Genomic DNA, 12,169 nt, shown 5'->3' with positions numbered 1-12,169 from the left:
GAAATCTGGGAATCCAGAGATGATAGCTGATCCAGGAGGAACAACTCCCTCCCTGCACATTGTAATGCTGATAATTTAGCAAACAAACAAAAAACAGCCCAAATAATTTTCATCAGTAAATAACTGCCAAACCTTTTGCTTAAGTAGTCAATAAAAAAGCAGCACAGAAGCAATGCAGAATGACCTAAATTTCTTGGTTTTTGAATGGTGGAGATTTAAGAACAACAGTCCTAGAGGTGGGAAATGTGAAATTGGCCTCTAGTTTATATGGCTGTAATATACATCTATATAACTTGTGTTGCATTAAAACCTCATATTTTATCCAATGTAATATCCTATCTTCTCAGAAGCACCTGTATCTGGCTGGTAGCCATTGAAAATAGTGTTGCAAAAGTTGGACTCCACCCTCAATGTGTGGCGAGAAGATTCCAGGCGCTCACCAAGGGTCTGTGTTACTGTGAGAATCAAGACATGGTGGGAACTGTAGCGCCTTTAGAAATGTGCTTTAATTATTACACATATTTACACCTTTAGTCTACATAGAGGGTATCCAGATCTTACAGCATGGTCCGCTCAAGTGAGGCTTGTTCCCCACAGCAGTGCAACACTGGAGTCCAAGGGATCTCCCCCCCAACCTGCCATCAGCCAGCCAGCCAAAATGGTTCTGCCCCCTTTCCAGCTATTCCAAGCCTCCTGCCAAGAGCCCCAAACTCTTCCTGTGACACGACCACGCCTAGTTATCCTGGCAACCGTCCAAACCTCCTGCCTCTGTTAACACCTCAAGCCAGTGGGGAAGGGCAGTTCTCTAGCATTGCCAGTGGCCCTCAATGGCCCTGTATTTTGCTTTAAATGGCCCTAGCCTGGCCAGGTCATTTTTGCAAAAGCTAGCCCAGGAATTCCTCTGCAGCTTCTATTATCCCGTCACATCCAAAGTAATCAAAATCCTACTATTTATTAATTTATAGGGTTTAGCCCCCCACCTCCCAATTCATAACAATAGAATGCTTGATAGTTCAAATGAAAGCCGCTGTGTCAGGTGCAGAGAATCTGTGGCCCTGCAAATGTTGGTGGACTACAAATGCCATCATTCCAGACCGGCTGGGACTGATGGGAGTTGACAGCCTCAACAGAACTGGAGGAAACCAGGTTCTTCATCCCTGTGCTATATTTTTGATTATGAGTTTCCAGGAAATGCAGTATTGTACATGTGCTGCTGTGGGAAAGGCCATATTTTGCATCTGTTCCATGAACAAATCGCAAGATACGGCTTTTTAAAAAAAATCAACACGCACACATACCAATCCTCAGAGGTGAGTGGCGCAAGTCTGTATTATTAAAAAATACTCTACCACAGCTTTGGTTAAAGAGTTCTGTCTCTTAGGGAGTCTGGAAACTTCCAATTGTCAGAGCGTCCCAATATTTACCTGTGAGAAACTGGAAGATCAGCCAGTTGCCACTCCTGTCACTATCAGGAAGTTTGGCTGTGCTTTTCCTAAGTTGTTCTTCCAGTTCACTGGGATGGGTGCAGAAGAACTTCCCAGTAAGATGCAACACAGATCATTGGCTTCTACCTTGCTGCCTCTAATAGTGGCCCAAAATCCCACCTTAGTTCACAGTAGGGCAAGTACTGATCAGCATTAAAAGCCTAGGTTTTTCACGGCCAGATCTAGAAATTACAATTCTTGTTGATAGCCATCTCTTCAGTTGTCAGGAGCTTTCAAGACGAATCTTTAACGGAAGTGATTCAGGCCTGGTGAAACTATATCAGTTGCTGTCAAGTCATTGTGGCCCAGATACTAGTTAAACTTTTGGGACATTGGAGAAATAGACAGAAAATGGAAGTGTTGCTCCTTGATAGAGGCAGATATTTCGACTGAACAACCCACTGTTCCCTTAAGCTAGAGTGTGGCAGCCACTATGAAAATCTATGTAGCTAAAATGTACCAATTAAACACTGTCTTCCAGGTCAAGATCTCTTTTCAGAGTAACTCCTGCACAGAACAACATGCTCACATTTTGCTTTTATGAGATGTTGCCTGTGGAATCAAATAGCAATTAAAAGGTGGCCGGCGAGGCTCTCAGGGCTGGTGCAAACACGTTGCGCAACTGATTGATGTATCTAGATTTATAATTAACTTTACCCTGCCACTGTGGCTTACAGTGAGGCAAAGCAAAACCAACATCTTGAGAAGTTTAAAAACAAAAATGATTAAAAAAAAAGCAATTCAGGACTTGCCTTCAATTTCCTGTCTGTAAGAAAATAAACTCTAAGGGGCTCAAAAGCCTTGACAGAAAAAGGAATATAAAAAAATTCCTTCAGTAGCACCTTAAAGACCAACTAAGTTTATATTTTGGTATGAGCTTTCGTGTGCATGCACACTTCTTCAGATACACTAGATACACTAGAAACAGAAGTGTACCTGCAACTAGAAAAAGGAATGTTTTTGGTGAGCCTATCTTGGGAGGAGGTTTCCCCAAAAGCCTTATTTGTAGTGCCAAACAACCCTGTCTTTTCTGCCACTGAGGTGGAAGCAGCAAATGTGGTAAAGACCAAGGGGTAAAACTTGCTCTTACTCCAGGGTAAGAGTAATACTTCACTAACCCCACCCCCCACATAGATATGAAAGTCCTAAGTGCACCTATTAAAATAGCATTTAAATAACTGCTTGGGACTTCTGTGAGTTTAGCTGTCGTGTTTTTATTTTCTCCTGCTGTTTTTAGACTATGTTGGATTGTATGCAGTATTAGTTTCTATGATTTTATGATCATTAAAAAAATTATGAGCATTTTAAAAAAATTGACTGGAAGCAGATGAAACAGCTTTGGTTTTTGGGCAGCATATATATGTTCTAAACCAGCCAACCCAGGAGAAGACTTAGCAAATACTTATTGGGTGTTCTCAGTTTCTACATGCAGGTGGTATGCATAACTGCTGCTGGATCAGGTCATGAGCCCAGCCTAAGTCCTGCACCCTGTTTCCCACAATCAGGGCATGAGGAAAAGCCAGGAAAGGGTTTAACCACTTGATTCTCTTTAAACTCTCAGTGACATGAGAAGAATGCTTTTCCATCATCAGTTTTTAATTTATTTCCTGCATACCAAACACCTCGCGTTGCACTGCCAGGAGAAGGCAAAATATATCCCTGCCTTCCCAACATGCATGGACATACATACATACATTTATACACAAAACTATCTCTCAGTACCACTAGGGTGATTAGCTTTTAAACTGAGTTTCTTAGCCAGTACAAGGCTGGCCAGGAAACACTGATGGCGCTCAGCAACCACCTTACAAGACTTTCATTTGGTTAGTAAAAAATAGTGTTGTATGATAACCAATGGTGCCTCTGCCTTGGGGGGGGGGGGAAAGACCACCCAAAATTTTACACTTGTGTACAAAATACTGGACTACATACCCATCCTTAGCATCAAATATGATAATATTCACCTGCAAATGTGTCCCTAAGCAACTGTGTAATGTTACAGATTAAAATTCTTAAGAGTTCTTAACACACACACACACACACACACACACACACACACACACACACACACACACACACACAATTTCAGCTCCAGGAACCCACCCCTTTTTTCTGCTGAATTAACAATCCTCACTCTTCATCTACTTGCCGTATCATTATCCTGGTTGTCCAACTGTTCAAATCATCTCTAAATCATCTAAATTAGAAGCTGAGCGAAAGGTCTTTCAAGCTAGAATTCTTTGCCCCCTTCAATTCAATTGCTCATTGCCACAGAAAGCCGCCTTTTCAGAAACAGCTAATCTTTACAGACTGAACAGCGAGGAGCCCAGACTTCCTGTTGCGTTTCCGATAAACTCCTCGAGAAACATTTCATGGTTTGTGCACATACTTCTCCAGATGCAAACCACAAAAAGAAGTTGAACGTAACGTAGAGGAGGGAGGCTTCTCTTTTCTGTGATGGCTGCAGGAGAGCTCAATTTTATCTGTCCTAAGCTGGAGCAGTGTACAAAAGGTTGCATTAATAGCATCTGGTTTTTCTACCAGGGTTATTGAAAGAGCCTTCTGTGCGCTTGCCCATGTCCATAGGGGTGATTATGTCCAAGGGTGGAATTCTAATTCAGGAAGGTAGGGAGGCCTCCACAGGTTGTATGAGGCACCCAATACATCCCATCAAATTGTGGCTTCTCACAGGCCATTGCTCTGCATTAAAAGGTAAAGGTAAAAAAGGTAAAGGGCCCCCGGTCCAGTCAAAGGTGACTATGGGGTCACGGTGCTTATCTCACTTTAAAGCTGAAGGACCTGGCATAACGGAACACTGTGACGGAAACCAGACCGCTTGGAAATGCTGTTTACCTTGCCGCAGCGTTACCTGTTTATCTACTCACACTGGCATGCCTTCGAACTGCTAGGTTGGCAGGAACTGGGACAGAGCAACAGGAGCTCACTCCGTTGCAGGGATTCGAACCACTGACCTTCTGATCGGCAAGCCCAAGAGGCTCAGTGGTTTAGACCACAGCACCACCTGCGTCCCCCTTGATATTAACAACTAGGTAAACACCCTTTAAAGTAACTAAACACTCTAATTTTTTCCAAGAACCCCCAAACCCTTCAAAATTCCTGTCCTAAATCTCACAGAAAAAGTTAATATCAGGAAGGCACTAAGTACACTTTCCAAGTCAGAGGGTGAGCCTTTAGTGTCCCATGTGTTTCCTTACACTTCCTTGTTGAGGAGCAGCAGCAGCAGCAGCAGCAGCAGCAGCAGCAGCAGCAGCAGCAGCAGCAGTGTGTTCTGACCCGTTCCTATTAGATACCCACAGGATCAAGGCAGATTAGGGGTGACGACACTGCCGATAGCTCTGAGCAAGCAACGTGCTCTGACAAACACTGAAGGTTAACTTGAGGTATCATACGTCTCTTCCTCGTGACCTTTCCCAAGTTCCACCTCCTTGGCCTGAAGACTTTAGCCTGGATGAGTGCTTCTTTACTTCTCTGTGGCGTCATGCCTGTGTCAACTGGGCAGGTGTGTTAGTGCCAGAAGCACATCCTCTGGTAACATCTGGTTCTGGGGATGGCAGATCCGGGCTCAGGCTCTGTGGGCTCTGAACTATCAACCTCCTGTTCCTCAAACATTGAACCATCAGCATCAGAAGCCCACTTCCACTTGGTAGGACAACAAACCTGGACTCAGCTGGCTCCTCCTCCTCTGATTTGGAGCTTGAACCCAAGACCGTGGCAGAATAAATGATGCATAGATAGGATGCAAGCATGTTTAGCATTCATTCAGAAATCAGAGGACTCCACTTTTCCTGTCAGAGTTTGAGTATCTTGTTGAATATTTTTTTGCACGATAGCGGGAGTACTCCTCTTACCGCTAAACTGCTTGTTCATGTGAATGGTACCAGAGTATGTACTGGCTTGGCCATATCTTACCAGGCAAATTGTTTCTCTGTGATCTGAGATGTTCAGGAAATGATTCCTTGGTACAGAGACCACTCTAGAAAAGCGTGAAAATCTTCAGGGGAAGGAGTCGTATATTTACTGCCTCCCAACCAAGGTAGATATCCAGCGGGTGGCGCTGTGGGTTAAACCACAGAGCCTAGGGCCTGCCGATCAGAAGGTTGGCAGTTCGAGTTCCCGCAACGGGGTGAGCTCCTGTTGTTCGGTCCCAGCTCCTTCCAACCTAGCAGTTCGAAAGCACGTCAAAGTGCAAGTAGATAGTTACCGCTACAGCGGGAAGGTAAACAGCATTTCCGCGTGCTGCTCTGGTTCACCAGAAGCGGCTTTGTCATGCTGGCCACATGACCTGGAAGCTGTACGCCGGCTCCCTCGGCCAATAATGCGGGATGAGTGCCGCAACCCCAGAGTCGGTCACAACTGGACCTAATGGTTAGGGGTCCCTTTACCTTTAACCAAGGTAGAGGCATTAAGTGTGTGTGTGTAAACAGTAGAAGCAGGGCTGGGGGGGATGGGGACGGTGAGATGGAGAAAGTGTTGTTTGGAATGAGATAAGAGTCTGAAAGGAAGATGTAAAAGTACAGTACAGTGGTACCTCAGTTTAAGAACAGTCCGGTTTAAGAATGATTTGGTTTACAAACTCCGCAAAACCGGAAATAGTGTCTTGGTTTGAAAATTTTATCTTGGTCTAAGAACGGAATCCTTCCGGCAGTGCAAGGCCTCATTGGTTTAAGAACGGTTTTGGTTTAAGAATGGACTTCTGGAACGGATTAAGTTCGTGAACCAAGGTACCACTGTATCTGCAGGTGCAGGGGGTCCTCTCTCGCTGGAGATCGGATGTGGGAGAAGTGGCTATTACAAGAACTCCTTAAATCTCCAAGGAAAACCCTAAATGGTTGCTGTAGCCCTGTCCTCCAGTTTGTTGAAAGTTTTCTTCCTCTGAAAAAGGCTTCATTTTCTGTGTAATTCGTAGGACCATGAGGCGGACTGAGGCCGTCATCTTGAGGAGGGTGGAGGTGCCACAGGCGGCCTCCACCCCTGGAGAAGTGAGAAGCAGCTAGGGCAGCAGAATTAGGACTATGAATTTTGCATGCCCAAGAGCTTTTCTCCCAGAGTAGTTGAGAGGTTCCACACATCATCACACTCGTCATTACAGGAGTCTCTGCCACAAATACAGTGGATCTTCCAAACATACTGCTACTTTATATGCAGTGCTTTCTAAAAAAAATGTTTAGGGGTACTCTCATTTTGACTCAAGAAAGTCACCATTTTATAGTTCAAATCGGGGGAAATACAGTAAATGGAGAAAAGGCCGCCATTGGGGGTAGCAACAGAATTGACAATTCACCGTGCTAAAGAAGAAACTAAACATCTTTTAAAAATTTGTTTCTTCTCCCTCTAGAATCACAAAATGTTTAGGGGTATGCGTACCCCTGCGTCCCCTCAGAAAGAAAGCACTGTTTATATGTATTGCATATTTGGAAATACCACAGCTTGTAAAAATCATGCCTACTTATAAAAAGCTTCTCGAGAATACCATCCAAAATTGATCACCCAGTTAAAGGAGAAAGTATAACACACAATGCATTATTTACCCTTTATTAAGATTCTATGCTTCTCAATTTATTTTTGAACTGCAGTTTCCTCGGTCCTGTTATCCAGACCCTCCTCAAATTGTGCCTTTCTTGGCTCACGTTGCTTGCATGTTACTCAGCTCATGCTGGCTCTGTGAAGCAGTTCTTTGGTGACCTTGCCTTATACACGCACCAGAGTTTCATCCAGTAAACCGTTTATATAAACCTAAGGGACTTGTGGAGCAATGAAAATAAGCCCTAGTTCAGTTCTTTAGCCACGAGCCCAGAGAACTACAGAGGACAAACAGCCTGGAATTCAACATTAAAAGCCTGGGGGTGGGGGGAATAAAATCTCTTTGTCCAATGATAAAGCTGCATAGGAGCCAACTCCTAGGGGCTGTGGGGCCTTTGCCCTCTCCCCAATTTGAGGGGCCGGGCCCCCACAAAGTTGATTCAGATTGTGTGTGTGTGTGCACACTACATCATGTGATTGATTATGCGGGGTGGGGCTTACCTGGGCCCCCACAATATTTTGTTCCAAGTTGGCACCAAATTGCAAAGTTGTGAGGTGAACCTCAGTTGGGAATTCATGTTACTGCAGTTTGAACTGCAGAATACAATTAAGCTACAAAACAGATCAAGACACTTTTTAAAAACAAAAACAAAAAACCAACAGCAGCAAACAGACTGTGCGCACACAGTTACAACTGCATCTAACTGTATTTCCTCTGTTCTCTTAATAAACTGAGAATACTTTGCAGCAACCACACTAACACTATGAACACAGGCTGTGTGCTGGGGCATGCGGCCCAAATGCTCTCCCTTTGCAAAAGCAGGCAAATGAACCAGGAAAGGGATATTCTGAACTCAGAATAATGGTTTGCTTCTGCCTAACAAGCCAGGATTTGTAAGTCACAGGGTGGATAAAAATCAATGATTTTTTAAAAAATGGATTTTTTATTTATTTAAATTGGATTTTTTAAATTAAATGCTTTTGGAGGAAAAATCTTTCTAAAGATAGTTTTCTACTTAAGTTACATTATAGCCGAAAGGAAATAAGGATTTGTTTTAAGTTTTTCATGTGTGCTACAGCTCAGTCTGTTTTTTTAATTTAAAAAATCGTTTAACCACATCAGTTAACATGGATACATGATGTTATTGTTTTATTTAGTTAAATAAATTGTTTAAATTGTTATTTAGGAAATAATTACTTTTTTCCTTCCAATAAAGTACAGCAGAAAAGTTGTTCAAATATAAACAGTTAACTTATTAAAACTCACAATAATTTCACAATTACCTGTCTATGTATTTCTAATAGTATAACCAAATCAGTAATTTTGGATATAACTGTAAAACTACTCTGAAAATTTATTATTCCAAAAATGAAACCTTCATCTGGTTGTAAATATTAAGATTATACCAGCAAGAATGAGTCTTTCTGTAAAAAAATAATATTTTTTGTAAATAAAAAAAATCAATTCTTACTGACTTGGGATTTAAATTGCGATTTAAATCAATTTGATTTAAATCAAATCCACCCTGATAAGTCAACTATGAAATTTGCATTTAAGGCTTGCTAACGATCCTATTTTGGAGGAAGACCCAAAACATGACCCTGGGTTTAGACATAAATGTTAAGATATCCAGTTTCCTGGTCTTGCAAAGCAATGGTACACATCAGGCTATGTGTACCAAAAAGCTGTTTGTGCACAGTGTTTATTAAGCCAAAGGCTTATCGTTCTGTGCGAACATCATTTGTAATGGGGATCCTGCCTTTATCAGGCACACACCTATGAAAGTAAGAAAGAAGCTACCTTCCTTTTTTTTAAACACTGAACATGTTTCGAATACTTGTAATGAAAACTGCTATAGCACTCAATCTACTAGAGGCTCCTAGTTAAAATAATAATAATAATAATCAGGCGCATCTGTTAAATATGTTTAATTTTTTAAAATAACTGATGGCAAAATAAAATATTTACATCACATCATACTGTGTAAACACGCAATGTTGCTGTACAAAGAAATATACATGCAAAATAAAGCAAAAATCCAACTAAAACAAGGAATGAAATAATAATAATTCACAAGCAAAAAAAAAAGTTATGGTTGGTATGAATACATATCCATCCAGTTTTGATTTTAATTTTTCGTTTTAAAAAGTTTCTGTACAACTTTACAAAAAAGAGAAATAAATAGATTACAATGGAAGTTGCAATTATTAAAATTAAAACCAAAGCCAGATTATGGCTTAAGACGGACTGCTATGTCTATTTTGTAAGGGATGCAGGCTAGGTTTGTTTCAACAGGCATAAATCACAAAGAGAAACATGGATGGCAGAACATCCATGCCAGCTCACTGATGCACAGAAAACCATCAATGACTTAATATTTCACATATTGCCTATGTCTTGGAATTCATTAAAAAAAAGCAGACAGTTATTTTACGTCAGGTTCCGGTCCTATTTATGACAGTATTTTCTTCAAAGAGGAAAAAACACCCCACACACCATTCACTCAGTTATTGTACAGAAAGCAATAGACAACTCTGAAAATTCTAAAAAGTAGAGATCGATTATGGGGGTGAAATAACACTTTGGCATCTCGAACAAACAAAACAAACCGTCTTTTTAAAAATGTCGCCTTGTTTTCCTTATCCAGTTTGCATTTCAGGAAATGAAAATAATTTTACAATCCTTTTAAAACCAGCAAGACTTCTGTACTAGGTCCTAAGCTAAGGCTCAAGTTAATGACACAGTGATAAAACCCCAACCCAGCCCCACAACCCAGCCCTGGAAATCCCAAACACAAAAGCCATAAAGTTCGCCATACTATGAATGTGCTTTTTCTATATATTTATTACAGTTACAACAGGGGGGTCCTCATAAATAGTTGCATAAAATGTTAAAGCCACAACATTGCACATGATATGAAATTAAAAAAACAAAAACCCAAAACAAAACAAAAATCCCAAAGTGAGTGCATTTACAGTATTTTATTCCTGCTGTATACTGCTTGACGATAAGAGGTTGGCCTAAGGACACCAAACCCACGAGTTCTTTTCTGATAGGTCAAGCCAAGGCTGACCTGAACTGAAGACCCACACAGTGGTTTACCACCATTTAGGGGGAAGTTATAGGGAGAGGAGAAGAGGGGGGAAATTAAAGAGACACAGGTTTCTGAAGGCAGGTAACAGTCTATTTACAAGTAAGGCCTACATTTTATCAGAGCAAAATGGTTCATTCTATCTGTATGCAAAAATCTTGAGGTTGGATGCACTTAAAAGCAGAGTCTGATCTCAGTGCACTGCTATGCAAGATACACACAGGCGAGGCAACTGGAAAGCTCTATGTCCAAGTCCAAAAAAATAAAATAAAATCAGATGGGTCAAAACGGACACCATCTAGACGGGCAGCCACTTTGTTCAGTCGTCTGTGTCTGTACCTTGTCTCTCAATACCAGTGCTTTGAACAAAGGCATATTTTCCCCTCTGTCTAAAATCTTGAAAATGCTAGTTAAGATCGGTTGCAAAATTTCAGTTCTCGTCAGGCGTTTTTTAAAAAAGGATTTTTTAAATTTTTTTTTTTTTGCAGAACCCTGAATTAAAATACTGTAGTAAGTGTAAAGTTCTTCATTGCCTTTTGCAGAGTACAATGTCGCAGTCCTCCACCCCAACATAAGTTTTGCAGTGCTAGTCCCAAGTACAACCGTGCTTAGATTTACTTGGAATGCATTTCCACACGATGAATACGCTAGCAGCTGATTGGCTTCTGTTTTATATTTTCCTTCACCCCAAATTCAAGTCAACAGCTGATTGGCAGGAGAGCTTCACCCGCAGGTTAGCCGGCAGGTGAAAGAGAATGAGAGAACACATCAAAGATAGGTCAAACTTTTGGCAAGAGCCTGCTCTGTAAGAAGTTTTTAATGCTACGAATGGGTCGAACATCATTCTGGTGTTTTCGCCGCTCAATGAATGAAGTCAGTCTGGCTATGTCAATGCTGTCAGCACTTTTGGCACTGCCCGGCTGCAGCCATTGCTCCTGGAGAGCCAGTGCAGCCGAAGGACGCTTGGCTGGGTCATCCTGCAATAGGAAACAGACAAAATCTTTGGCCTTCTGGCTTACTCCTTCAAAGTAGTCGTCTGGGAAGCTAAAGTCTAGGCGGCAAATGTTCAGGCAGGTTTCCTCTACGCTTTCGTCCAGGAAAGGAGACACGCCGCTAAGGAGAACGTATGTGAGCACTCCGAGGCTCCACACATCTGAGGTCAGGGAGACGGGATTTCCAAGGATAATTTCGGGAGCTGCAAACTCTGGGTTCCCAAGTAACTGGTGGATGTGGTACGTGGTGTTGAGCTGGACTGCATCGCCAAAGTCAGCCAGTCGGATCGTTGCTTTGGCCAAGCTCTTGTCCACCAGAATGTTTTCAGGCTGGAAGAGATGAAGAAGGGGAAGTTTGTCACTGTTACGCCAAGCAAGTGCCACATATTTAAACAACCTAACTTGTACTTCCAAGCCTTAGAGGAGTCGGCACAATTTCTAAACGTTCGACAGATTCCGAAATGAAACGCCCAGCAAAACGAGAGGAACGTATCTCAGCATGCTGACTTACACTACCCATTTAACATATGAGAGGCAAACTGAAAATGTGATGCGGGAAATATTTGAATGCAACTCACAGCATCTTTTTATTTTGCTAAAAGCAGCTGCTGGGAAGAGCAGCTGTGGAGGATGACCAGAACTGCAAACCAGGTGGTTCTGTAGCCCCTCAATGCTACAGAATAATCAAAACTGCTCCTATTGAAGCTGCTGTTAGCCACCTAGGAGAAAACACAAAGGAATAATATGGGAGCCTTTATGTTTCCTCCTCTGTGGCTAACAGCAGTTGCTGCTCTCTTTTGCAAGGGTAGGTTGCCCCTGATGTTAAGAATTCTGCGAACCAAATATTGTGAAGTATAGATGTGAAAGTCACAATAATTTCTCCTACTTTAAGCATCAAGGTACGGCATGTAGAAAGAAAGCCAAATCCACTTTTTAAAAAAATAATAGAAAAACACCCACCAACACTTAGCAGTTTGCTTCTTTCCAAACAAAGCACGAGTAGAGCAGACATGACTGAGTAGCGTGCTGCTTGTTCACGGCAAGCATATACCGTGGCTTA

The 12,169-nt window shown here is 42.0% G+C and overlaps 1 protein-coding gene across 3 annotated transcripts in view; it reads right to left on the bottom strand.

Moving 5' to 3' along the window:
* Positions 1-8,939: 8,939 nt before the first annotated feature.
* Positions 8,940-12,169, bottom strand: part of TRIO (trio Rho guanine nucleotide exchange factor) — a 262,864-nt gene continuing 259,634 nt past the window's right edge. For all 3 annotated transcript variants that reach the window (XM_060278041.2, XM_060278045.2, XM_060278044.2), the window contains exon 57: positions 8,940-11,439. In XM_060278041.2, coding sequence (XP_060134024.2) covers positions 10,897-11,439 — 543 coding nt within the window. In that variant the 3' untranslated portion in view covers positions 8,940-10,896. The remainder of the gene's footprint in view (positions 11,440-12,169) is intronic.

The sequence above is a fragment of the Zootoca vivipara genome, chromosome 8 (genome assembly GCF_965207765.1).
Source record: "Zootoca vivipara chromosome 8, rZooViv2.hap1.1, whole genome shotgun sequence".
Classification (NCBI taxonomy): Eukaryota; Metazoa; Chordata; class Lepidosauria; order Squamata; family Lacertidae; genus Zootoca; species Zootoca vivipara.
Note: the sequence above shows the minus strand (reverse complement) of the source record. Positions and strands in the feature narration are given on the sequence as shown.